Raw genomic sequence first — 27,750 nt, 5'->3', positions numbered from 1 at the left:
GTTACCAGATATTGTTATTTTACAGACACACTCAATTTATTGTTCAAATTCATGATGATTTAAAGTGTTATAGCCTATAGGCATATCTAATCTAGGACTAGTAGGCTATAGATTAGAATGAGAGAAATGTATGTAATTCTAGATGTAAACTTGTCGTGAATCATTTGAATGTATAGTGTTTATGACAAATAGATTTAAACGACGATTTAGGCTATAAATCACTACATTGTTGACTGGTTTTCGACTGGACAGTCATCGTTATTGTGCGCAGTGCACACGGTACACAACAGTTGGGCAATTGTTCTTTTGTCACTTTTCCGGGGGAATTTGCTGTCATTGGTGCTGTGTTGAGAGCTTCCATGTCCATTCTCCCCTTATTTGCACACGGGCAAGCACTCGTGAGCAACATTCGAATGAGAATGAATCACTTTGCGCTCGTCGACTGAGTGTTAGTATTTTTGCGCTCGTCGACTGAGTGTTAGTATTTTTCCAGAATCTCCTGCCTGAGTAATTGAGCTGTGTCATACCACAAACATTGTGCAATGTTATACAAATAGTCACTAATATTACCAGCTACAATTAATTACAAACGACCGTAATGAAAACAGTGATGCTACCAGAACTGTCATTGGCCTACAACAAGGATAGTCTATCATAAAAAAAATATATATATTTCATCATATAAAATGAAGATATATTAACTTTTGTTAAAGTTAAGCATGTACTTTACCATAATATGAATCATAGTCAATACAGAAACATATAGTATAATGGAATATAATACATGTTTTCCCGGTGAGGAACTTGTTTTTTGGAGTAAAAAATAATGTAAAAATGTTTGTACTTATTGTTGAAGAATTGAATGAAGCCTGTTTATTCAACGATTACTTCACAGCACTTTGTACTGTAGTGTTGTGCTCGCGATAAAGTGAGGGAGTTATTTTATGCTGACCAAGGTTGAACCGGGCAAAACCCCACACGTCATCAGGCGAAAGCGGGGAGGGGGGAGCGCCTTTCTCAAATCTGCTCCTTGCTCTGTCATTTTGTCAACAAGGCATCATGGTGTATCGTTCAGAAGCCTACAACATCGTTTTGTCCATGAAATACATGTTTGAATTTTCTAACTCGTTTTAATTGGGAATAAAGCTCAAAAGCAATCACGTTTGCATGTGAAACTGAATCCTACTCATTACTCCACGTGCTCCTAAATCATTTTGTTTTGATCTGATTTCGCGTTCACATCACTGCGTTCACATCCTAATCGGAATTAGGAAACGCGGAAAATTCCGATTATCTGATTCGTTGAACGCGGCACGGTTTCAAAACGAACGCAATCAATTTTCATCCGGTGCAGAACACGCATACACGGAATCCCTGGGTGAGATTCATCGAACCCCCTCAGTGTTTATGCGGGCACCTGGCTCATGTGCGGGAGGCAGCCCGGTTGCTACCAACTTTCAGGCGGTGCAAAACACGCTTACACGAGCGCCCGGGCGAGATTAATCGAACCCCCTCAGTAACTTCAGAAGATTTGAGTGACAAGTTACGTCATTTGCAAGAGGGAAAGCATCTTGTTGCCTTGTATTCGGACGTTAGCATAGCATGCTTGTAGCTAGCTAACCCATGAACGTTGACAGTTAAAGACAGCTAAACATCGAGGACTTCAGTAAGATATCATCTCACTTTATCACATGTTCCATTCATATGCGTAAAATGCAATGCTTTTTATGTTGTTGAAAAATATTGTGTCTTGTTGCAGCTGGAAATGGTGGCTAGCATGCTAGCTAGTTAGCTAACGTTAACGTAGATAGCTGTGATGAGTTACAATCAATCTGACTGTTTTGTGCCAGTCGTGGATGTCTTCATGATTGGGAAAGTGAATTACTGACATTTTGCACTCGAGTACTAACATTATTTTAATTGCTCATAGCTATGCTATCTGTTTATCTAATGTTGGCAATTTTTGAAGATAATGAGGAGCCAATGAACATAGCTAACTAGAAAGCAAACTACAGGGATTAGGTAGATGAAAAGCTTTGACAAGCTGCCCAGTGTTGCTAGGTAACGGGACACCCAGCGGGCGACGAGTAAGCTGTTTATAACATTAGGGTAGTTTGCAAGTATCTGCTAGATTGAAAGAGGGATACAACATCCTTGTTTCTCCAGCAGTAATGATTCGATTTCATACTCATCTCAAAACAAGCAACCAGCAGAACACATACACACACACCATATGTACCATGATTGGTTATTATTGTTGTAGGATTGTGCCACCATGTTGGTGCCTATATTCACCCTCAAGCTGAACCATAAAATCAACCCTCGCATGGTTACAATGGGCAAGTTTGATGGGATCCACCCATGCCTCACTGCAGCCACACAAGCAGGGAAGGTATGGCCTCACTCAGTTCTCTTTCATAGTTTCTCCATTTACATGTATGCATGAAGTATGAATTGAAGTATAGCACTCCAGTGAAGTTATTCAATCTTCTCTCTTCCATCAGGTGTTCATCCATAACCCTCATACACGTGGCCAACGGCAGGCAGCCCACCGTCTGAGTCAGAGTGCCCAGGATTCGGACATCTCTCTGCTCAATATCAACCAGGCTGTGAGCTGCCTGACAGCTGGCACACTAGGACCCAACACCACTGGAGACACGCTCCTCGTGGGCACCCAGACAAACCTGCTGGCTTATGACGTACACGACAATGCTGACATCTTCTACAGAGAGGTGAACCAAGGACAATACAAAGGACTGGACACAATGTTATAACATATCAATACAGCCTCATGATTATGTTGTAGCAGCAGTATTACATAAGCCATCTGCCTGCTGAAGATGTAATGTCCTTTTTCACATCATATAGGTGACAGATGGGGCCAATGCCATTGTTTTAGGGAAATTGGGGAACATTGAGTCCCCCCTCGCCATCATCGGCGGAAACTGCGCTTTGCAAGGATTTGACTATGAGGGGAATGACCAGTTCTGGACGGTATGGCTCGCGTTCCTCTTACTCTCTTGATTATGTGAACTGTTGTGCAAAAATGAAATTATGAAATTATGCAATAGAAAAGTGATAACTGTTGATGTCTGTTTCTATGGGTTCATTTTCAGGTGACGGGGGATAATGTGCGATCATTGGTGCTCTGTGATTTTACTGGTGATGGAAAAAATGAGGTGTTGCATTTATTTTTTTATCCAAAGATGAAAGCAAATACTTTGCAATATAAAACTCAACAATTTCAGATGTTGTGTTATTAAATAGATAGGCATATACTAGATCCTAAAATGGGTAATATATTGGTTTTTTTTGTCTGGTGTTTACAGCTTCTTGTCGGATCAGAGGACTTTGACATTAGGGTATTCAAAGAAGACGAACTTGTGTCTGAGATTGCTGAAAATGAGGTATTGCTCATCTTACATGAGGCCATGTTGTTTCTAATGCTATTTGATTATGTTTTATGATCTTGATGTTTATAGTACATTGTGTGTCAGCAAAGAGACAATGTATGCTGATTGCTCTCTCTTTGTGTCATTCAGACAGTTACCTCCCTCTGTCATATGCATGGCAGCAGGTTTGGTTATGCTCTGGCCAACGGCACTGTGGGTGTATATGACCGCACTGCCCGCTACTGGAGAATCAAGGTACTGCAAGTTTTGAATTGGCTGAATATTAGGTTGTTTTCTGTCTAAATACATCCCTGTCACTTTACACAAAGCATATTAAACTTGCACCAGCATTATGTTTAAAGATGTGCCAGTAAAGGTTACCCCTTCTCCCTGCAGTCTAAGAACCATGCAATGAGCATCCATGCATTTGACCTTAACGCTGATGGTGTTGTAGAACTCATCACAGGCTGGTCCAATGGAAAGGTAAACCACCTTGATGTGTCAGTCCATAATCAATTTAGCACCTATTTGTTAAAATGAGTACAGCGCAAATCAAGGAGAGTCTTCCAAAGTTCTCTAATCATTCACTTTGACACATTGTCTGGAACTGGTTGGCACTTGGCACCAGCCTTTCCTCCAAGTGTAAGGAATGTTGTAAGTCCCCTTGACTTCACCATCATTTACAGATTGATGCACGGAGCGATCGAACAGGTGAAGTCATCTTCAAAGACAACTTCTCGTCCTCTGTGGCTGGAGTGGTGGAAGGGGACTATCGCATGGATGGACAGATACAGCTAATCTGTACCTCTGTGGAGGGAGAAGGTAAAGACATGTGGAACACCATGGCTATTGAATATTGTTTATTTGTGTGTATGTTTTCAGTAAGTGACATCCAATATGTTGTGTACTGGTTGTCAGTGCGTGGCTACCTGCCTGCCAGTAAGGAGATGAAGGGGAATCTGATGGACTCCAGTGTGGAGCAGGATCTGATCCGAGAGCTGAGTCAGCGCAGGCAGAACCTGCTACTGGAACTACGCAACTATGAGGAGAATGCCAAGGTTTCTAAGAACACACACTGACAAACACTTTCACAGAAAGAACTTTGAGGATAAAGCTACAACCAAACACACTTTTACATTCACTGATGTGCTGAAACTCTCTGAAGTTAATATTAAAAGAATATAATGCTAAAGCCCACACGTACAAGCATACACCCACACCCCAGACCAACATTCAAAGACAAACTTTCTCAGTTACTGTGAGGAGAACACTACTATCCTCCCACCTCTTAACTCTGTACAGACTACACACCCATGGTGATTGTGTCATAGTGTAAAATACCTCTGTGTGTCTGTGTCTCTAGCAGGCTGTCCCAGGAACTTCAGAACGGGACACCCAGATGGGGGTGATACCAGCCAATACCCAGCTCCAGACTGTCCTCTCTGTCAGAGCTGCCACGGAGTCCCAGAGGTCACACATAGAGCTCAGCATCTCCACGCCCAATGGTAAACACCATCACCCCACACAGATAACCTCCTTACCATCTTCACGGACCACTAACACACTCATGCCCTAGATTTACATTGTCTTCAATTCCCAGTAAGCAGCTCACTTACACAGAGCTAAAACCACACAGAAACTCACCAAGCTGACCAAACCTCAGCCTGTCCCACATTGAAACCAATGACTCTCACCATCCTATAATTCCAGAATTCTCAGCCTCGTGTATTTATTACTGAACTGTTGGAGCTAGGAACACAAGCATTTCGCTACACCTGCAATAACATCTGCTAAATATGTGTATGCGACCAGTAACGTGATGTTATTTGATTTTGATTTGATGTGACTTACTGTGGTAAGTGGGCTGGGTACTGACCTCTTGGCATTCCTTCTACAGAGACCATAATTCGAGCCGTGCTGATTTTCGCAGAGGGAATTTTTGAGGGTGAAAGTCATGTGGTACATCCCAGTGCCCAGAATCTATGTGGTTCTATCTGTGTTCCCATCATTCCCCCCAAAGATATCCCTGTGGATCTACACATCAAAGCTTTTGTTGGCGGCAAGAGCAGGTACACATATTTCAATGATGAAAGAGACATAGATGTGTTCTCTGCATAGATGTGTTAATGTATTGATTTGCCAATGAAATTCACTCTTATTATCCAAACGTTGTAGTTTCAGTGGAACTTTAGCTCTGTCCAATAAAAAAACAACAACATTATTTTGTCATTTGATTGTGCTTCTCCTGTTTCCTGCAGCAGTCAGTTCCACGTCTTTGAGATCACACGTCAGCTGCCTCGCTTCGCTATGTATGATCTTAATGTTGAGCCTGAGGCCCCCCAACCTACTGGGAAAGTTACCTTCACCATCAACGACAGGCCACAGAGAGTGAGCACAAACTCTATCGCTTTCTCTCACTTACTCTTACACACACATACACACACACACTTTCATGTGCTGTCACCTGTGGCGACTTCCGAGCCCTTCTGGCGTTCTGCTCCATAGTAATGTTACTGTCACTATCAAATGGCTGTATTCTCTGTCTTTAGGTGGTCATGTGGCTGAACCAGAACTTCCTTCTACTAGAGGGCATTGATACCCCAGACGTGACGTTCACCTCTCTACGTGGCGGAGGACTACTCACCATCAGCATGCTAAGCACTAGTGGAGAGGTATGTCTACATGTCCTAACATGTATCGCTGTGCACAGGATATCTCTAGTATTTCAAAATGGACCCTTCACCTGCCCTTTTCTTTACGATCAGATCACACTAAACACAGATGACATAGACCTGGCAGGGGATCTAGTCCAATCACTGGCCTCCTTCCTGGCCATAGAGGACCTACAGGCAGAGGCAGACTTCCCCACATACTTTGGGGAGCTGCGAACAACCCTAACTGAGGTAAACTCCCCACCTCAGCCTCCACACCAATAGTATTTATCTCATTACCAACCATTTCTCTCATTATTGTGTGTGGTAGGCCTAACATATTTTTGTAATCAATTGTTTTACCAGGTAGATGACTATCACTCTGTCCACCAAAAGCTGACGGCGGCCATAGCAGATCATTCTAATCACATCCGTAACATGCTGGTGCAGGCAGAAGACGCACGGCTCATGGGTGACATGTGAGTGACAACACACCAAACACCACCTCCATAATCTTTCTGTAGGATTCCTTTGCATGGCTCGATAAGGTGATAATGACCTCTTTTACTTTTGAATCCCTTCATCTTTCTTTGTGCCTGACAGAAGGAACATGAAGAAGCGCTACATTGAGCTCTATGACCTGAACAGAGACCTGATCAATGAGTACAAGATCCGATCCAACAATCACAATGCTCTCCTCGCTTGCCTTAAGTCTGTCAACCAGGCCATTCAGAGGGCAGGGAGACTGAGAGGTGAGTAGGGGTTGACGGAGATTAGTGAAGCATCAGGTTTGAAGAGAATTTAATGTGTGTTTTAAAGGTTTCAGATCTCTGCTAACCTCTCTTCCTCTTTGTTTCTCTCAGTGGGAAAGCCAAAGAATCAGGTTATCACAGCCTGCCGAGACGCTATCAAAAACAACAATGTCAACGTCCTGTTCAAGATCATGAAAGCAGGCACAGCGTCTTCCTGAGGGCACCGCACTCTGGTTGCCTGAAGTCCTAAAGGGATTGGAATCCCTGAGACGCCAGTCTGGGGGGAGCAATGGTGGGAGGCTTTACATGAGAGAAGAAAGACTAGTTCTCTAGTGGCTTGGCCAGAAGATGAAACAGGCTTCACCTAGACCCCCAGGTGCCATTGGGCAGCAGTGATGTTTTAGAGGAGTCAGTGATTGGGAGTAACTGTCAACTTGTATATGTTGTTTTGTAGCCAAAGAACTATACTCCTTGAATGTTAAATGGGACCAGCAGAGTGAGATACATGTTTACTTTTTGTAGATTGTAAATAGACAGGGAACTGTATTATGTGTGTGCAGAAAGAAATATCATTAAATTACTGTCTTATAACTTAATTTTTCTGTGTTTTGAGTTTTTCTTTGTAGTATTTGTATTCAAGTCTTGTCGGTTAAATAAATGTATTTCATGTTTGTCTCACCATGCAAAGAGAGTCCTGCTCCTAAATTGCAGCCATTTAAGACCGCTAAGGGCTAAAATAACAGATTGTCCCATATTGCAACGATCACCACCATGAAAGTACACTGTCAGACAAATAAGTATGCTAGGTCTTCATCATTATGCCCCCTTCCCCTTTCTCCAAATTCTTGGGAGTCTGTCTCCAGTTGCTTAGCTGTTAGCTGAACCTGCGTCTCCCACACGTGTCACGTGGCCAGTGTAAGAAACACGGTTAAAACGGTGTCGTGCCAGTTTTGCACATTTCTCCAAAAGTTAACTCCTTATTACAGAGCCTCCAAACCAAGTACGTCTGTATACAGAGCCTCCAAACCAAGTACGTCTGTATTCATTTAATGTGTTTTCTCTCAATTTTAAACCTCGTTTATGTTGGACCCAGGTTGGACCCCAACTTTCCTACAGTCTGAGACTGCAGATTTCATACAGAAACCAGATGTTCCCGGGTTTGGCAGTGGCGCTATATAATTGCTTTGGTGACTTTAATCTGTCGTGGTAAGTATGATGACTGATGTGCAGGATACTTTGTACACATACTGTATACTGATTACAATACAAACGCGGTTATTCAATATAGGGCTCCCTGTGATATGCAAATATGCAACAGTCTGGCAATTACATGTAAATGTAATGCGTCATGGTAGGATATATAATATATGCAACACAATTATTCCTTTGAGGGTAAACGCATGTGCAAAATGCGTAAAATACGTTTAGTTGTTTTGTTCAATGATGCATTTTTTTAAACTGCATGGTTAACAAATAGTTACATTTATGAAGGATATTAATATGAGAATTACGTTAGGAACACTATGTTCTAATGAACACAGGACATGCTTTTCTATTTAGGAATCTTATGTACAGTTTAACATAAGATCCGACACGTCCCCCTCCTATTTGGGGCTACGTCCTATAAGAGGGAATGTCAATGTAGTCATTCTTCGAAATGTTTTGGAACATTTTATTTTAAAAACACCCCACTTCGATGGAGCACAGCTACAGAAGTGACTTTTTGTAGCAGGTTAGGAGAGCGTTTTATCTAACCCTAACCTTGCCCAATTTCCTAACCTTAACCTAATTATCCTAAACTGCTACGTTATTTCTCCTAACCAGCTTCATAAATTCTCCCAACCTGCTACGAAAACGTCATGGTAGCTGTATTGAAAGTGGCGTGTTTTTAGGGAATCATGTTTTTCCATTGCTTCTTCTGAGGTGTCATTTGAATGCTAGACAACTGGGAGATGGTCTGGCTCCGTTTCCCAAACGTATTTTAAGGCTAAATTAATTGTCAGAACTTTCGTAGGAACATCGTCAAATCCGTTTCTCAAAACCATCCATCAGTAAAGTTACTCTTGAAAACGATCGTTATTTAACGATTGTCTCAGAACAGTCGTAGAACAGCTAAGTGTGTCGTCCGTTAGATGTTTTTTTGTCCTTCCGCCTCACTTTATACACAGAAGATCTCTGCTAAACAAAATCCAGATGTTTATTTGTCTTTCTGTGACTACCGATAACTTTAAAGAGACTGTGACTACAAATATAAGGTTTCCAATTTCTTTGCAATTGTTACTAAAAAGCGAAGGATACAAATATGATTAAATGAAAACCGCGGTGTCTATTCGAATACAGATTGGCTACGTATACCAATAAGCTGTTTTTCAATTATATTAAAATAAATGTCATGTTTATTCAATTTAGTTTTATTTAGCCATTTGTACGTTACTGTCTGTAATTTTTGCCTCAATATATTTAATGATGTGGAACCTCTTGATTTAGTGCATTATTTTAGGGTGAGCATTAGAATAAGCTGCCGCAATATTTGTAGCCATAGGTGATATCTCTCTAGGAGCTGATTTGTAGGGAAGATTTGAAAGGGAGAACACTGATGCGAGAGCAGCGCTGCCTTTCTTGAGAGCGTATCAGAATCGACATATGCCTCAGACGCAATTAGTGAATGTTCTCTCTGCATGTTGTTTTGGTAAACACATGTTATAGCTTCGGCTGTTGTACAAAATATGCATAATTATAACACCCCTAAACCTAAATTCAATCGTAATCGGGAAACCGTAGGGGGAGTGTCTGCTATAGGAAGATTTATTCTTGCAAACGTTCTTGCAAATAGTTCTGGGAATTTGGGGAAATTAGTTTGAACGATTGCAACTGCAGAGATAATTTATTAATAATAACTTAAATGAAAAACAGAAAATAAATTATACAATGTAAATAACTGTAAATATAAAAGTAAAATATAAAATGTACTTTTGTTCCTCTCCTTTTATGATTAATACTCGTGATTTATCTTCATATCAAGGAGCAGAGCCAGCTGATGAGATGGGATGGAATGAGTGTCATGGACTAAAGGGAAACCCCCTCACATACTGCAGGAGAAACATCAAGACTGCAGAGTGTTGGGTTACGGAGAATAAATCGTCAGGACCTCAGGGTCATAACTGTTCCCTGTCATTATGTTCACTCAATGAATGGAAACAATCTGGTTGGAAATAATCCGGAAAACCTTTGCATGGATGATCAGTATTATGAAATCCTCCCAGGATGCTGTGTCACGCTTTCTGATCTCAGATCCTGAGGGAGAGGAAAATAAAGATCAATGGAAAAAGAGTGGTAATAAAATCAGAGGGAAATAGGTTCAGTCGGACACAATGAGGAGAATTCATATAAAATATGTTCTGTGCACCCTGCTCATGCTGGGACTACTCTGTCTGATGTTGTATGCTCATCAAGGCTATACTTCCACCTGGGACACCTGGCAGTTAGAGCAGGGCTGTACAAGCTCCCGCGCTCTTTTAGGGCCTCCACCAGAGAGCCATGTAACTAAACGGGTCCCTTCTACGCCCCCAGACAAGTCAAAGTGCCAGTCTACGCATCAGTCCCATTCTAAGTCTCAGACATACCCCAAGTCCAAACTTCAGTCTAAATTCAAACCTCAGGCCAAGAACAAATCTAAGTCAAAGAAAGATGAGGGGACAAAGGCTGTTCCGGTTTTACCCACACGACCACCTTTTGACTTTGAGGGTTACCTGAGGGATAAGGACAACCGGAACTTCAGACTGCTGATGGACCAGCTAGGGAAGTGCTCAGGCGAGCCCTACATGCTCATTGCTATCAAGTCAGTAGTGGCAGACTTTGAAAGGAGGCAGGTAGTGCGGCACACCTGGGGAAGAGAGGGTGTTCTCCAGGATGGGCAGACAGTAAAGACTGTATTCCTCCTTGGGGTGCCCAGGAACAAGACCGCCCTGCCTTTCTGGAACCGGCTCCTTGCCTACGAGAGCCACACCTTTGGGGACATTCTCCTCTGGGACTTTGATGACACATTTTTCAACTTGACACTTAAAGAGACCCACTTCCTCCAGTGGGTGAATGACAGCTGCTCCAATGTCCAGTTCATCTTCAAAGGTGACGCTGATGTCTATGTGAATATTGAGAACATTCTGGAGATGGTGAAGGGTCAGAAGCCTGATAAGGACCTCTTTGTGGGTGAGATAATCCACCATGCCCGCCCCATCCGCCGGCGCAGCAGCAAGTACTTTGTGCCTGAGTTTGTGTACGGCCAGACAATGTATCCGTCATATGCTGGAGGGGGAGGCTTTGTGATGTCTGGTCACACCGCCAGGCGGCTGAGTGAAGCGTGTCAGCAGGTAGAACTATTCCCTATCGATGATGTGTTCTTAGGCATGTGCTTACAGAGAATTGGAGTGAAACCGTCACACCATGAGGGTTTTCGTACGTTTGGCATTGTGCGCCCATCTGCTGCTCCCCACCTCCAGGTGTTTGACCCTTGTTTCTACAGGGAGCTGATGGTGGTACACAGCGTGACAGTGCCACAGATCTGGCTCATGTGGAACCTGCTGCATGACCCCCAACTGATCTGTCACAGTAACCAGACCCCCACCCTGTGGCCCTTCAAGTGGAGGGGCAAGGTACTCGGGACAACAGGACAAAAGGACTCAGAGACTACAGTGGAACAGGACTATGATGTTAAAGTGTTTGTAAAGCATTGAGGGGTTTGGTTTAAGTTGATCAGAGGGACTACACTGTGAAAGCCATTGGGATATGGAAGCTGTGATTGAATGTTTACTAGTTATTTTGAGATTTTTGCCTAAAAGTTTACAGCCATTGTAAATGTACCCCTTTTCTAAGAAAAAAATCATGTTATCTTTTTCATTAACATCCTGGATGTAAAACCAGTCTGTATACTGGTGGTAATGTTTAAAATATCCCTGCTCCATTTAGGTACAGTATGACTGAATTCATTTTTGTATTTTATTGCACAGAGCCTCAATAAGGTCAATATTGACTGAAGCATGTGCCAGGTTGATTTTGTGAAATTGAATGTACATTACAGTGTTGTGATAACACATCATATTACACCTGTACGTAGACTTGAAAGGGAAGTTAGGGGAGGCAAAGCTCAATGCATCAACTGTAAAGGACACATCACTGCACTTTATACTCCTCTGTTAACTGGTCATCTCTGTACACCTGTTGCAAGACCCACTGGTTGATGCTTATTTATAAAACCCTCTTAGGCCTCACTCCCCCCTCCACATACAACACCCGTTCTGCCAGTCACATTCTGTTAAAGGTCCCCAAAGCAAATACATCCCTGGTTCGCTCCTCTTTTCAGTTCGCTGCAGCTAGCGACAGGAACGAGCTGCAACAAACTCTCAAACTGGACAGTTTTATCTCAATCTCTTCATTCAAAGATTCAATCATGAACACCCTTACTGACAGTTGTGGCTGCTTTACGTGATGTATTGTTGTCTCTACCTTCTTGCCCTTTGTGCTGTTATCTGTACCCAATAATGTTTGTACCATGTTGTTATGTTGTGTTGCTACCATGCTGTTTTGTCATGTGCTGCTGCCTTGCTATGTTGTTGTCTTAGGTCTCTATGTAGTGTTGTGTGTTTTGTCCTATATTTATATTGTATTTTTTATATTTTTTAAATACCAGGGCCCCGTCCCCACAGGAGGCCTTTTGCCTTTTGGTAGGCCGTCATTGTAAATAAGAATTTGTTCTTAACTGACTTGCCTAGTTATATAAAGGTTCAATCAAAAACTAACTGTAGCTGTGGTAGGAAGTCCCCAAGGGACCTCGTTATATAGTTCCACACTCTGGGGGAACTTTCCTAGAAATGTTCCAGCAGAGGTATGAACACATAGAAACAGTTCACACCTTATGTGTACAGCACCTCTTTTTTTAGTTCATAATTAGACACTGAAGACGACAATCACCAAGCAACAAACCAAAAGCTCAGAGTAAAGCCTGAACATGAGTGGGTGGGTGGTGTGCTATCATTTACAATACTTCTGATAATCAGACATCATACATGGTGTTCCTTTTTAAACGTGTATGTTCAGCTATACCTCTAACTGTAGTCCAAATGCTTTCTTTACACGACATGCTGTTGATATGAAAATAGAAAGCAATCTGTTAACACTGAAATTGTCCCTGGTGGAAAAACTGCATGTACTGCTTTTTCTTGCTCTTAGTAAATAAATAAAACAATACTTTTTGTGTCATATTTATTACATCCATTTGTTCATATCCTTTTTGTACACACAGTAACAGGATTATTTTTAATTAACAGAATTCATAATGAGCAGTGTTATAAAATTATAAATGTTGAGTTTCAGTAGATTTAATGAGGAGCTCATCTAAATTTATCACAGCAATCTTGCATCGTTTCAGTCGGAAGCATTGCGCAAGCTTTAAGCAGACCGTTCTGATTCACCGCAGTAATGGTTATTGCTTTCTATGACATGCTTGATAATGTTGATCTATACATGTTCTTTATTGTACAGAAGTAAAGGTATCCAAAATATAAAACACCACATTCCAATGAATTTGATTCACAAGTTTAATTAAGGATAATTCCCATTTCCAGAAATGGGTTAACTGTACTGAATCCACCAAAAATAATTACTTTGGGGGAGGAGGATAACACACAATATAAAGGGAGACAATACATAGAATTAATACGAGTATTACACTAAACTGAAGTTGTCAATTTCTAATCTTAAGGACAACCATTCATTCATTCCAATGGAAAAATAGGATAACCTCAGAGGAAATAAAATAGCTAAAACCAACTGATGAAAATGAAGCATTCACTTGCGCCTGGCATTAAAAAAATATCTGATATGTCCACCTGAGATTGGGCAAGAACAGCCCAGCACACTAGCTACTCACTCTCAGCAGTAACATTCCAGAAACATCACTCCAACATTGGTGGTGTTGCATTTGTTTTCTCGCTCAAAGCTGAGTGTGCATTGTATTTGAATTCCAACACAACCAGTCTGTGTATCCATCTCAGGTCATGAAGGGCTGGCCAGTGGGTGGTCAAACTGATGTTATAACCATTGTCTTGCTGTGAGATGTTCAGAGTGATATACATGTTTCTGTGTCCTGCAACGATAACATAAGACCAGACAAAACAATATATTGTGTACTGTGCAAATCTTCCAATCAGAATACCAGGGGGATATGTGATGAGGATGACAGCAATGCCCTTCATGACTGAGCTCAGGACCTCTACATAAAGGGCTCTATTCAATCCGTATCGAGAAAGTTGAGTTACAGAGTAATTGAAAATGAATTACCTTTACATTTATCGTGCTAGCTGTAACACTTCAGCAATACAGATTGAATAGTGACCCAAGTCTTTAATCTACTCTTTACTGTTATGTTTTCTGGAGCAAGAGGACAATGATGACTATGGGTGACAGTCAGCCAACCATGTTAACTTTTCATGCTCAAGTCATACACAATGCAGTTCTATAGCCTAGTTTAATTTACAGAGAGAAGTCAAGACAGGCTTGGTGGGAGATGAGGCACAACTTTAACAAGCCATTCTACCCTTTTCTTTTATTCAACTTGCACAAAGCAAGGGATAAAATTAAAAACAACAGTACAGGGCTTTTCCCCCCCCCATCGCAACTCATGAAACAAGTCAATGTAACAGAATGAACCATGCCCATGTAATAAGCCTGCATCACACACTGTAAAGCTGAGACCTGGAGGACTGGTCTGACAGGGGCTGACATGATGGCAGATAGATACACAAGATGGGAGGACACACACTTATAAGCCTCAGTCACACCTCTGATCTAGCACCAGAACACGATCAACCCACTGTAACACTGATCACACACACATCCAGGGGTTCTAAACATCATAGACTGTACAGGGCTCCCTTCCCAACCCAACAGTAGCCCCTCCTTGTATCAGCTTTAGCCCATCTTCAGCATCTGTCTCTAGTACTAAGTGGTTAAAGCTGAACTAGAGAGATGAATGAACCCTCCAGGCCCAGGGCTTAGGAGCGCCACTGTTCTCTCCACTAGGGAGAGAGACATCAAACAGAATTCCTAAGTAATACAAGTGTCACGTCTGGTGTGTGCTCTGACCTTAAAACAATTCAGACCCACATTGTACCATTAGCTTAAAATGACAAAAAAGAGCACACTATTTACAAATCTGTACAAAACACCAGAAGAGACTGCTGCTGCACATAGTCCCCAATCTACCTGCTACACATAGGGAGGAGTCTCAGGAGACTAAAAACTGAATGATAAAATATCTGCATTAAAAAGCACAAATAATAAAGATTATATACCCAAGAAGTTCTTAGGAGAGATTAAGATTATGGGTCAGGGGCCTACAATTTTAAAAAAAATATTGTTTAGGAGGGAATGTCTGCTCTTCTTAGGAAAAGGTCAAATTTTGACAAACTAAAATGCCTGGATAACTTAAAACATGCTGAACCATCTTTGGCAAAACTTTTGGCAATTTAACACTTTTTTTAAATTAAGAATGATAGCAATGATGAAGTAAATCTGAGGGATTCATCTCCTGTGAAGAGAGAGAGAAGTAGGGGGAAAGAGAAATCATGAGATAGTATGGGGAGGAAGGCTGTAAAGACAGGGGTAGCAGTGGACAGTGGAGGGGATAGTGTACATGTGGAAGGAAAGGAAGCCAGTCATGGGATAGCATGGGGAGGAAGGCTGTAAAGACAGGGGTAGCAGTGGACAGTGGAGGGGATAGTGTACATGTGGAAGGAAAGGAAGCCAGTCATGGGATAGCATGGGGAGGAAGGCTGTAAAGACAGGAGTAGCAGTGGACAGTGGAGGGGATAGTGTACATGTGGAAGGAAAGGAAGCCAGTCATGGGATAGCATGGGGAGGAAGGCTGTAAAGACAGAGGTAGCAGTGGGCAGTGGAGGGGATAGTGTACATGTGGAAGGAAAGGAAGCAAGTCATGGGATAGAGGAGCTGGAGCCTTTCCTCTGCCATCACTAATATAAATAAAATGCACAATACTCCTCACTGGATAGGAAACAACAAGAAAGTAAATAGGGTGTATCTTAGTGCAAATGTTCAAATGTTTCCATCGGTCCTGGCAAATAAACAAAACAAACTAACTAACTACAAATGCAGTTAGTGATTTACGGCCTTGCAATAGGAGGTGGCTTATGCTGAGGACTTGTTCATGACATGAGTGTATGAATTTGTGTGTGTGTGTGGTGTATGTGGACCAGTATATGTGTGTCTGTGTTTGATCATGTGCCAAGACAGTTCCCCCTCAAAGCATGCAGAGCACTAGGACCCTCCATGGGGAGGACAATTTGTGCTAGTCATCTTTTACCACTCTCCTTTTAAAAACAACAACTTCTCTATTCATGCAATTGTCTGTGTGCATGCATGTTTGTTTCTGTAACTGTCTGTGTATGTAATGGTGTACTTGTTATGCTAGTGCTGCAGATATGAGATGAGCCTGCATCCATATGCATGTGTATTAACAGGTAACATGAACATATAGTGGAGAAAGGATTGAAATGATTTTGGTATCAGTTTCTGATATGTGTGCATGTCAAGCATGTATGAAGTCATTTTAAAAACTGTAACATGCACGCAGGTGCTCATTTGTGTATGCAGGTGAGCTTGTGTTTGTGCATGCCGGCATACAAATGTGCATTGATGAAACACATCTAATGAGTGTTTTGATGATGAAGACCATTGGGACAGGGTAAGTCAGAGGTGGGAGGGAGGTGGGATGAAGACTGACGTAAGGCTCCTGCAGGCCTCTGGATGAGGTGCCTGTCAGAGTTGGGCAGATGGGTCCAGAGGAGCTCCTCTCTGGTGTGAACATGGCAGTGGGTGAGAGATTGAGTGAGACAGTACACTGCTCTGATCAGCCTAGGGGTGCTGTGGTGTGGCCTGGAGAAGGGGAGAGACAGCCCTCAGGCCAAGCCTGGGTTGGCAGTAGGATGCTGTTCAGTGGGCGCTGGTCTCGGCTCGGACCCGGCTGCTGGGTCTGGGGGCACCGTACAGAGTCACTGAAGCTATGTGGTTGTTCTGCATCACCTGGGACGACAAGTTTGCACATTTAGGACACAGAGTTTACATACAGGCCTTTGTACTACTCAACCTAATGCCATCATCATTCACGACTCAGGAAACACACCAAGTTCTTACCTCAAAGATCATTCGCTGGAGTCCAAAACAGAACGTAGAGCCGAAGGGATTGGTATTATTTGCCGAGGATGACCTGTGAGACAGAAAAAATGAACACATTTTTGGTAACTGCAGAGCCAGCAGTCAGTGAAAACACTTCATCGGAAAGTAGTCATGTATATTCTAACCCAGGCATCTCTTACCTGTGGAGCACGACAGGCTTCTCCATGGGGTGTCCAAGAAGTTCCTGAATCTGATCCCACTAAGGGAGACACAACCATAGTGAGTCAGGAGAACACAAACCTTCTCTGAAGTCACAGATACCTATAAAGTTTAAACATAGTTGCTTGTGTGGTGTTTTTTACAACTTTTTATCAAAAATATACAGTATGTTGTAGGAAAACAGTCAGTTAGGCAAAGACTGACCTTGCTGTAGGTAGTGAGAATGCAGTCCTCCCACTGAGCATCAGCAGCTTCTGAAAGACACAGACAGGATTACATGAGGAGACTTGACATAGGTCAGAGAGGAGACAGGCAGAGTACAAAAGGAGCACCAAAAAAACTCAGGAAATACAATACAAAAGCTGATTAGAAACTCACCTTTCTTAATGACAAGTGGAATCTTGAAATCGCATCGATGATATCTAGTATTGAGAGATTTTACATGTTACTGAGTGGGGAGCAGTTCAGTCCTGCGACTACATTACTTCAACCACTAAAGAGTTAATAGCCTCTTATGGCTCTACTGCAAATCATTCATTCAAATGAATCATGTCTGAACATTGCATATTTGAGCCAAGGGCCAATAAAGTGCCAGTCTTAACTGAGGCAGAGAGACTTACATGTTGAAATTGTAATGACCAGGGAAGTTGGTATGAAGGACAAACTTCTTCACCAGGTGTGTGGTGGAATCAAAGAGTATGTCCTGGAACGACAGGAAGAGGGAACAATCAAAGGTCAAAACTGCACATTAAGCTTTAATGTCAACATAAAAAAGACAAGCCCTCTCTTTACCCCCCCCCCCCCCCATATAACACCAAGACCTACCACCCCCAGGGTGAAGTAGTTGAAGAAGTAGTCATTGCATTTGGACGGGACCTGCTTGTGAGGCGACGGAGAGTGGATCTTCATCTGAAACAGGAAACCAAAACATGAAGAGAGCTTGTTTATAAACAGAGAGCAGCAAGTCAAGTCTGAGAAAAGGGGGTCAGGGTAAAAGAGGGAGACAGGGAAGAGAGTTAAGGGCCATACCTTGTCCTCTGACTTGTAGAAGACCTTGTGTGGCGAGCCCAGAGCGCTCAGCACATCTTGACAGGAGTCTCCAAAGTAGATGTTCCTCTCCACAGCACGCACCTTGGCATCAGCCATCACACCCGGCCCGCAGCCTGACAACAGGACACAAGTATACTCATTATCCAAGCTGAATATGACCTGATGTTGCAAAACTGTTGGAGCACATAACTTCAATACGAATGCATATAATACATCAAACCAGAGACAACAAAAACAGCTGGTCAAAAGACACACATCTAAACACTGGATGAGGGATTCCAAGAGACTTTCAGATGACTTACATATTTTGATAGCCCTCTTCCCATCTACTAAAGGGCGTAGAGTACAAGTACATAGTGTACATGGCTCCTCCTGTAGGTTATTTGTTTAGCTCAGCCTCTCCAGGGGAGGGGCCTGTCAGAGGTGATATCTGGTGATGAGATCAGCAGGGCTTTACATACGGACTGGAGAGAGCATGGAACGTGATGGAACTGAGGGACTTGCAGGAAAGCACTATTCTGTAGCTCCAGCAGGAGGCTCTATTACAGTCCTAACAACAGAACTGGAGGAAGGAATTAATTAAAGGAAGGGAGAGAAGACGAGCCTGATCCAATTAGAATTGTGGATGGACTGAGCTACGGAAAAATAACACCTACGTCCTCCAGTCCCATGTGTTCAGAGAGCCTCAAAATGAATATCAACCCAAACAGAATTAGCTTCAATTACACAGTTCTGATGGTGTTGTACTCATAGACATGAGTGGGTTGAGATGTCCCTTTGCTATGTACCTGCAGTGAGGATGCGAAGTCTCAGACCAAGTGGTCCCGCACCATTCTTCAGCACGTCCACACACTCTGCATACACGTTGCCAAGGAAACAGGCAAGGGGCATCACTGGAGCCCTGAGGAGCGACAGAGTGAGTCAGTCATGTTTTTTTTCTGCAATCCAAGATCACACATCTCGTAATACTTTTAAACCTAACCATATTCAAAGGAGAAGATGGTGTTAGTTGAAGCATTTCCATTGGAGTAAACAAGCTCACCAAACACACAGTATCTTCTCCTTCACCTTATACTCCACCTGCTTCCTCAATCTCCCCATAAACTTGCCATGCTCATACATTATTCCAGGTGTGCTTGTGAATACATTATGTTCTTACTTGGTGTCCTGTAGGTTGTTCCCAGTATAGATGTACATCCGTTTCACTGTGGCCCCGTGCGGAATCTGCAGGGAGGCCAAGCCATGGGCAAAGTTAGGCTGTCAAAGCAAAACAACTGGGAGTAGATAGGCGTGTGCATTTCAACAGCTCACATTCAACATATAGAGACACAAGCATTCACATCAACAGCTTTATACTGTAGCAATGCACTTTCACAAAAAAATACATACTAAGCAATTTTTTGGCAGATTTATTTTGTATTTCCAGCATTATCAAATGCTTCAAAACCAAATACCCATGCATCATATTGGTGATGTAGCAATTAGTTTGTTAATTCCCATGGGGTCAAAATAAGACACAGGGGTTTTCATTATTTAATACATAATCCAAGCCAAAAAGACTAGTACTTTATGTGGTTAACAAGGTCTATTACGGGTTGTCAGCCAGGTAAAGTCTATTTGAAAAAATAGATGAGGGAAACTCTTAAGGGTACAACAAGAAGAGCAAGTTACGGAATACATTTGCAGTGTGGCAGATACTGTATGTCAAACAGGGTTTATAAGGAAATTATAAAGCCAGTCAGATAAAAACAGCATACTAGGGATAAATATAACAGGAACAGGTAATAGTCTCACCTCATACTTGGGAGCTTCATTCCATGAGTCAAGCTGGAAGGAGAAGGAGAGTCCCCGAAAGTTCAAGTGGAACAGTTGCTCTGCAGCATTGTATACTGTGGAGTGAGGAAAACATGGTCAAACACAAGCCTACCTTGCAGCATTCTACAGTACTATCAATAAGAAACCAAGTTGTATCTGCTGATTGGTGAGTGTCTTTCCCTTACCTCCAGGGTGTGTGGCACCAAAGGACTGGTCAATCTGCTCTATAGTGGGTGCTATAGCCTGAGTGTTGAAATGTACTCCACTGCAAGACAATGACACCATTTAGGCTTAGATACTATTGCAATATATTACCAAAAGTATGTGGACCCCTGCTCATCGAACATCTCATTCCAAAATCATGGGCATTAATATGGAGTTGGTCACCAGTTTGCTGCTATAAAAGCCTCCACTCTTCTGGGAAGGCTTTCCCCTAAATATTGGAACATTGCTGCGGGGACTTGCTTCCATTTAGCCACAAGAGCATTAGTGAGGTCGGCACTGATGTTGGGTGATTAGACCTGGCTCGAAGTTGGCGTTCCAATTCATTCCAAAGGTGTTCGATGGAGTTAAGGGCTCTGTGCAGGCCAGTCAAGTTCTTCCACACCGATCTCAACAAACCATTACTGTATGGACCTCGCTTTGTGCATGGGGGCATTGTCATGCTGAAACAGGAAAGGGCCTTCCCCAAACTGTTGCCACAAAGTTGGAAGCACAGAATTGTCACTGTATGCTGTAGCATTCAGATTTCCCTTCACTGGAAGTAAGTGGCCTAGCCCGAACCAGGTAGGGCAGGTAGCGTTCTTCTGGCATCCGCCAAATACAGATTAATCTGTCGGACTGCCAGTTGGTGAAGCGTAATTCATCACGCCAAAGAACGTGTTCCCACTGCTAAAAAATCCAATGGCGGCGAGTTTTACACCACTCCAGCCGACGCTTAGCATTGTGATCTGAGGTGTGCGTGCTTCAGGAGGCAGTTTGGAACTCGATAGTGAGTGTTGCAACCGAGGACCGACGATTTTTATGCACTAAGCGCTTCAGCACTATAACAGCACTTACAGTTGACCGGGACAGCTCTAGCATGGCAGAAATCTGACAGACTGACTTGTTGAAAAGGTGGCATCCTATGACAGTGCCACATTGAAAGACACTGAGCTCTTCCATTCTACTGCAAAAGTGTTTCGATGGAGATTGCATGGCTGTGTGCTAGATTTTACATACCTGTCAGCAACGGGTGTGGCTGAAATAGCCGAGTCCACTCATTTGAAGTGCCACTAATTTGAAGGGGTGTCCACATACTTTTGTATATGTAGTAGCACAGAGTCCCACATCCAACATAAGATGAACAATGTGCAAAACAAACTATTCTCACTAAGTAAAATAAACAATTCCAGTCTGACAAATTCCCACCTCGCTCACATATACATTTGTTAATACTCACACAGCTATTCACACTAGGAACAGATGATCACTCACCAGTATTTCAATTTCACTTTGCTCAAGTCGTATACTTCAATCACCTAATCATTACAGCAACAAGAGACGTGATTAGTGTTCAACATACAGTATTTACTGAATGAAGTCTAAAGTCACGAGAGCACCCTTCCCTCACCTTCAGTCTCTGGTTACAGGCATCAAACAGCAGTTTCATTCCATCCTGAGTCAAGTTGAGTATGAGGTCATGACTGAGTGGCATCTAGAAACACAGAAAGATAACATGTAATTACAGGGTACAGTCAATCAAGAATCTGTCACATTAATCTGACAGCCCACACCCTACATCATATCAAAGAGCAGTCATCTCATCTCTTACTTGTTCACTGTAGAGAACCTGGACATTCTTGATGATGCGGCAGTGTTTCTGTAAAATGGAAATGGCCTGGGCCAATGGCATCCCTGTGACAAAAAGATGGAGAAGATACGAGATAGATTTAGTCCGCATTTACAAATTACAAACAAATATGTCAAATAACGGACAGGGAAAACATTTAGGGTATGTGGTCGGATGATGAAATACCAAATAACCTATTATCTTCTGAGTCACTTACCTAATGCGAATTCCCATTGCTCATGTCCTAAAGATCTTTCAGGAACAACTTCCAGATCCAGCATTGGCAAGTAGGGAGAAGGATTTTCAAGGAGGTTCTGTGCCTGTGCCAGAACTGGACCGTTCTTTAATATTAGACTGCCTGATCCTTCTCTTCTTAAATCACTCCTTTTCAATTGCACGGTTTCTACACAACATGAAGCTATTAACACAATAAAATAATACTTAATTCATAGGCATACACAATACGGGTTTACATAAAACACCCTGAAATATATTGACAGTGGGACAAATGACACCTTCTCAGAGGCCAAGACACTCCGACACTTAGTTACGACACATTGCTGTTACCATACTTTTGGACCAGCGATCCTTGCTGACAACGTTGGCATTCAGGAATTGCGCAGCAAACTTGCTAAATTGCACACAAAGCTAACTGAGAATTACAGGTTGGTGGCTGACATATAACTCTACCAACAGGTCGCAGTTGAGCTAACTGAGTGATGTGCAAATGACGATCACACCACAACTAGCTAGCTAGCTAGTCTGAAATCTTTCCACACTCGTCACTATCTAAACAGCTCTGTTGTCTCGCTTCTGATTAGACAACTCAGGAGCTTGACAACAATTATCGGCGACTTGTAGCTATGCTAGCTAGCTCTCATGTATATTTATTGTTATTAAAATCCACGCACAATTATAAATAAATATAAAACAATGTTCAAAAAGAAGAAACCAAATACTGCAATTCTGTCTGACAAAACAAAAACAAAGAACGTCTCAAACCCGTTGACTGACGTTACGTTGCTGTTTTCTTTCTTCCCGAGGATTCAACAGCAATTTAGCTAGCTATGAATTGAAATTGTAACAGTGAGTCACTTAGCTAATTTTCATAACATCACTAATAATTAAATGTCCATCGAATTCCTTTTTTCGTTTGTTGTGTCTTTATCGTGAATTGAAGAGAAAGGAATATAAACACTTCACAAACAACGGCAACTTCCAACAAAACACCACCACTATCAGCTGATTATTCAACTTCCTGTGTGTCGTGAAGAAACAGCCACTTCCTGGTCAGCTGACCAACATATTTCATCAAAATATGTTTTTCTCGCATATCATGTTTAAATTATAGGCTATAATATCTATGTGAACATGTCTATGTTTGCACATTTCTATAATTAGTGCAATTAACACGAATAATTTCTCATCAAACTGTATGCTAATCAAAAACTTGTCTATGGCCAGGCTATATACATTGTGCAATTTAAGTACTATTCATTAATATTCAGATACAGTATAAAACTATTCGACTTAAATGCTTATTATGCTGACTTCAATGAGCATACAGGTGTAGCCTATTCATGGTGCACTGGTATCATGTTTGCTGGTAGTTCATGGTTGTAAGAATGCCTGTTATGAGTGTCTGACTCTGGTGATGAGTTCTGTTTACCATCTCACGTGTTTACAAACTTCAGAGTCTTGTGACTGAACAATGCCATACTTGAAAGATTATCTGAGTTCAAGTTCGGAGCACACATCGACCTGGCTAGACCTGAGACTAGCAACTTGTTGAGCATAGTAATTATTCATAGGACAAAATAACCGCAAAGAGAGGCAGACAGCCTTTAAATTATAGACAGTCATAAAGTCAGTAATAAATTTGTGTTTCTGGCAATGGTGATTCTTAAAAAATGCACAAGACCTAGTAAAACGTTTGTTACAAGTTTATTATGAAACACATCAAATTCAACACTTCAGATTTAAATTGCCCCTTAACAAAACAAGCTAAACAAGCTAAACCATAAAACAGAAAGAAAGAAAACTAAATTCTTCAGTAAAATCTTAAAAGGTAGGCCATTAAACACAGAAATACACAGTTCTTCATAGCATAACCTGAACACAACAAAGGTCAACCTGTATCAATAACTTAAAACAAATAAGAAAATAAACCTTTTTTTAAGTGAGAAAACTAGGAAATAGTTTCTGGTGTGTAACTTGCCTTAATGCCAGCATTAAGTGAAGGGTGAAGCTCAGACAGGGCTACAGCTAACTGGGACTCAGGGGAGTAGGCCTACACATGAAGGGAAATATTAATTATATTGGAAATCAAGGCTGGGATTTGTCATAACTGCAGTGTTTTTTGGACATTCCTGACCTCATGCAAACATATCGTACTATCTAACCAACATTTCAATCAAATAAAGGTTCACAAAATCGAGAAGTAATAAATACCCAATATTTCAATTTGTTTTTGGTTGTAGCTGGAGGTAGGCCAGTTAGTTTCTGAGTGTCAAATACATTTTGTAATTCTATTCAAGAGCACTGATACTTTAATCGGGTACCCTATACACTTGACTATATATCAAACAAACCATTTGAAATAGAGCTCTCAGAAAATGATGAAATACTGTACACATTGCATAAACATCACTGTGGAAGGTAGCATATGCCTGTTCGTTCCTGCTCCCTACATTGGTATGCTAACTTGAGGTGACACACCGTGCTTCTACACCTGCATTGCTTGCTGTTTGGGGTTTTAGGCTGGGTTTCTGTACAGCACTTTGAGATATCAGATGATCTAAGAAGGGCTTTATAAATACATTTGATTTGATTTGATTTACTAAAGCAACAGGCTAAGACCATACACATTGTTTTAATGAGCTAGAAATGCAAAAGAACTGCATCATTAGTGGGATGTAAAACATTATGCAATTATGTGATATGAAAGTATTTAGGATAAAAACCTCAGAACATAATCCAAGGAAATACAATCACATGCAGTATGAAATTAGAACTTGATTCCCCAGCAAAGTGTGACAAACTCCTGCCTCTCCCACTGTCCACCTAAACCCCATTATTTCTGACCTGCACATCCACATCTTACAACTTGATGTCTACCATTCATCCCTTTACAAAACATAGGCTACTTCCTCCACCTTTCCTCTTTATTCAAATTAAAGCAAATGAACTTTGAATAAAATACTGAGCTGATGCATTACAAATGACTGGTGGAAAACCACCAGTACATTACTGCTGCTAGACTTGACCTTAACTTTCTCCTTTCATTTCAAATATTGAGCCTCAGACTGTACAATCCATCACTGTTCAAACTGAATAACATACACACCTGTATTCCTGTGATTTATCTTACTTATTTCATCTCCTCACTGACTCTTTACATATTTCATCCTAATTTTTCATGACTGGTTGAAACAGAGTTGGATTGCAAGCCTTCTATCTCTTATAAAGATTTTGCTCTCTCTTATCTCCAGTACAAACAACTTGGTAACACTTTATTTGGGTAGTCCCAAGTACATGGTTTGTAGATGGTCCGTAGATGTTCAATAACTGTCAACAACATTTCAACTAACTATCCACTAACCCCAACCCTAGCCCTAACCTTAACGCTAACCCTTATTTTAAATTCTAAACCTAAACCTAAACCTAACTTTAACCATAACTTTAGCAAGCAGTTGCTTATCATCAGATAGCTTGTTGAACGTATGACCATCTGTATATCATCTATACAGGACTATCCAAATAAAGTGTGACCGACAACTTTATTTGAATAAACCGTTACAACTATTCCGCTAGGGGAAGAGAAGGAAACACTGACAACAGCTAAATAATTGATCAAACTCAAGGATATTCAGATAACCTGAAACATACGAAACAAAACTGTTGGGTATGTTAGTGAGACAATGTTGCTGTGCCTTTGCATCATTTTCTGGGAGAAATGTACTGCTTAGACATTATAAACCCTGATCTGGATGAAACGTGAAATAAAGAGAATAATAAAAATAAAAAAACAATGCAGAGGAGAAAGTCTATTTGCCTCAATTTATAGAGAGCGAGCTCAGCACTGACCTCATTGTGTGCTCTGTGCTGCTAGTCGCATGTTCAAAGACTGTTACAATAACATTAAAGAGGAGACAGGAAGACAGAAAGTGCCTCTTTGTAAAAGTAACTTTTCTAGAACACAACTTTCTATATTCTACTAACATCCCATATGATAGCAGAAAGACTGACAAATACAGTATGTATATAGAGAAAAGAAATAGAAAAAGTAAACATCATGACTTTCAAACGAAACATGAATAAAATAATAACAAATACAATTTCATTAAAATAGTGCTATAATAGGATAAGAGATAGCTTTTAGGCAATCGTTTACAGTCCTTTATTCATACAAAATAAAGAGGTGATTGAATAGTAACTATTTGTACTTAATGGTAGGCCTACTTCCAAACTACCTGATGGAAGTTGATAATAAATAATCATCAAAACTTGAAAAACAAAAACTAATGTATGCTCAGTGCGCCTCAGGTGCTCCTTGAAAACAACATTTCTGGGAAATAATAAGGGAGATGGAAACAGACATTTGGATTCATTAGAAATACAGTATATCAATTTAGAAAATAAGTTATTATTTAAGAACAAAATGTTCCATTTAATAATCACCCAGTCATTTCCTATTTATAAAGCATTGTAAATGAAAGTGCCTCTGAAATATTTTGCATAGGGGAACAAAAGAAAACATAGATAGGTGCTCCATGCATACAGAAGGCAAAGTGGGGACTAAACTGAATGTATCACATAGTGCAAAACCCCGCAGAAGACAACGAGGTTTGGGTCGATCCCCTTAACCCACACTTTAAAACTAAAAGGAATCCCACCCCACCCCACCCCCAAATCCCCAGCAATGTGGACTTTGGTCTCTCCAGTTAACAGCTTGATGTCAGGGTGTGAGACTGGCATAGTACGATGGACAGATCACCCTGACCCACTCCCTGTGTCTCGCTGGCCTCTAGCGCATCTTGTGATCATCAGCGTTGTTACCCATGTTGGTGCCAGGGCTGGGGTCCTGCTGTCGCCTGGGCTGTGTCGGAGGGGGGGGGGGGAACAGATTTAATACAGCCAAAAATACCATAATGAGTGTGTGTGTGTAATGTGTTGAAAGTGGCCCCAGATGGGGCATCAATGAGTGCAGTACATTCAGCAGAGGGCACCAGAGAGTTTCCGGCTGAGGCTAAGGGGGGAGTCATCAACATTGCACGCTTTAAAAATAAAAAATGACTTGTCTGCCTGTCACAGATACATATGTTTATGCGTCTACTTCTAAATCTCTCCCAACATAGATATATGTAAGACAGACAGACAGGCAGACAGACAGAGGGAGAAAGCAGACGCTGGTACAAGTCTCTGAGCTGAAATGGCATGTAGTCGTCATCCAAATGACTCACCATAATAGCTTCTTTTAAACCTGGTCTGGTTTAGTCTACTACTCTAATCCTAAATGAGACACTAACGCTCATCCATTCTTCCTCTTCAGAATCATTAACGGAAATAGTGTCTTCAAAACAATTAATAATATATATTATACCGTAGTTATTTATTACTGCAATATTGTCAATTTATGATATTTTATGAACTGGCCGATCACAGTGTTACTAGGTTGTTGGAGAGTGATTTTGAAAACAACCACACACATGCACGCAAGCACACGCATACACATGTGCGCTGCTCCCTTAGTTAAAAAATGAAGGAAAATAAATATTTGAAGTGTCCTTGAGTCAGAGGAAAGAACGTCTATGTAAAGGTTCCCCCTTTCAGACAAAACACCAGTTACAGTTGGG

At 41.5% G+C, this 27,750-nt stretch overlaps 4 protein-coding genes across 10 annotated transcripts in view; 2 read left to right on the top strand and 2 right to left on the bottom strand.

The window, feature by feature from the left end:
• The first annotated feature begins 1,057 nt into the window (after positions 1-1,057).
• Positions 1,058-7,391, top strand: bbs2 (Bardet-Biedl syndrome 2). 3 transcript variants are annotated; one of them, XM_064951974.1, is made up of 18 exons: positions 1,058-1,666; positions 2,264-2,392; positions 2,505-2,732; positions 2,869-2,994; positions 3,117-3,179; positions 3,330-3,407; positions 3,543-3,647; positions 3,789-3,875; positions 4,079-4,214; positions 4,311-4,450; positions 4,756-4,897; positions 5,290-5,461; positions 5,654-5,780; positions 5,942-6,064; positions 6,158-6,295; positions 6,410-6,522; positions 6,647-6,795; positions 6,907-7,391. In XM_064951974.1, the coding sequence occupies exons 2-18, from the start codon at positions 2,276-2,278 to the stop codon at positions 7,011-7,013; spliced, it is 2,151 nt and encodes a 716-aa protein (XP_064808046.1). In that variant the 5' UTR covers positions 1,058-1,666; positions 2,264-2,275; the 3' UTR covers positions 7,014-7,391. The 3 variants fall into 3 exon arrangements, with proteins under 3 accessions (XP_064808046.1, XP_064808044.1, XP_064808045.1); XM_064951972.1 differs by having other exon boundaries at positions 1,060-1,666; positions 5,651-5,780; XM_064951973.1 differs by having other exon boundaries at positions 1,060-2,392; positions 5,651-5,780.
• Positions 7,392-7,518: 127 nt separating this feature from the next.
• On the top strand, positions 7,519-13,038 carry LOC135524437 (UDP-GlcNAc:betaGal beta-1,3-N-acetylglucosaminyltransferase 9-like). 2 transcript variants are annotated; one of them, XM_064951968.1, is made up of 3 exons: positions 7,519-7,795; positions 7,889-8,001; positions 9,818-13,038. In XM_064951968.1, exon 3 carries the CDS (start codon positions 10,167-10,169, stop codon positions 11,523-11,525), a length of 1,359 nt encoding a protein of 452 aa, XP_064808040.1. In that variant the 5' UTR covers positions 7,519-7,795; positions 7,889-8,001; positions 9,818-10,166; the 3' UTR covers positions 11,526-13,038. The 2 variants fall into 2 exon arrangements, with proteins under 2 accessions (XP_064808040.1, XP_064808039.1); XM_064951967.1 differs by having other exon boundaries at positions 7,519-8,001.
• On the bottom strand, positions 13,036-23,155 carry LOC135524438 (phagosome assembly factor 1-like). Of its 3 annotated transcripts, none has more exons than XM_064951969.1 (16): positions 22,113-23,155; positions 21,878-21,960; positions 21,677-21,760; positions 21,541-21,584; positions 20,250-20,329; positions 20,044-20,138; positions 19,409-19,506; positions 19,038-19,150; positions 18,229-18,362; positions 18,025-18,108; positions 17,820-17,902; positions 17,578-17,621; positions 17,404-17,453; positions 17,181-17,239; positions 16,999-17,071; positions 13,036-16,887 (listed from the first exon to the last, which is right to left on the bottom strand). In XM_064951969.1, exons 1-16 carry the CDS (start codon positions 22,174-22,176, stop codon positions 16,798-16,800), a joined length of 1,278 nt encoding a protein of 425 aa, XP_064808041.1. In that variant the 5' UTR covers positions 22,177-23,155; the 3' UTR covers positions 13,036-16,797. The 3 variants fall into 3 exon arrangements, with proteins under 3 accessions (XP_064808041.1, XP_064808042.1, XP_064808043.1); XM_064951970.1 differs by having other exon boundaries at positions 17,404-17,450; XM_064951971.1 differs by having other exon boundaries at positions 19,409-19,473.
• A 668-nt stretch (positions 23,156-23,823) lies between these two features.
• Positions 23,824-27,750, bottom strand: part of LOC135524436 (core-binding factor subunit beta) — a 33,415-nt gene continuing 29,488 nt past the window's right edge. For both annotated transcript variants that reach the window (XM_064951965.1, XM_064951964.1), the window contains exon 7: positions 23,824-26,993. Coding sequence is in view for 1 of the 2 variants with exons in the window: in XM_064951964.1 (XP_064808036.1) it covers positions 26,922-26,993 (72 nt within the window). In the remaining variant the exon portion in view is untranslated. The remainder of the gene's footprint in view (positions 26,994-27,750) is intronic.

This window comes from Oncorhynchus masou, chromosome 31 (genome assembly GCF_036934945.1).
Source record: "Oncorhynchus masou masou isolate Uvic2021 chromosome 31, UVic_Omas_1.1, whole genome shotgun sequence".
NCBI classification, from domain to species: domain Eukaryota; kingdom Metazoa; phylum Chordata; class Actinopteri; order Salmoniformes; family Salmonidae; genus Oncorhynchus; species Oncorhynchus masou.
The sequence above is the reverse complement of the archived record's forward strand: the minus strand, read 5'-3'. Positions and strand labels throughout refer to the sequence as shown.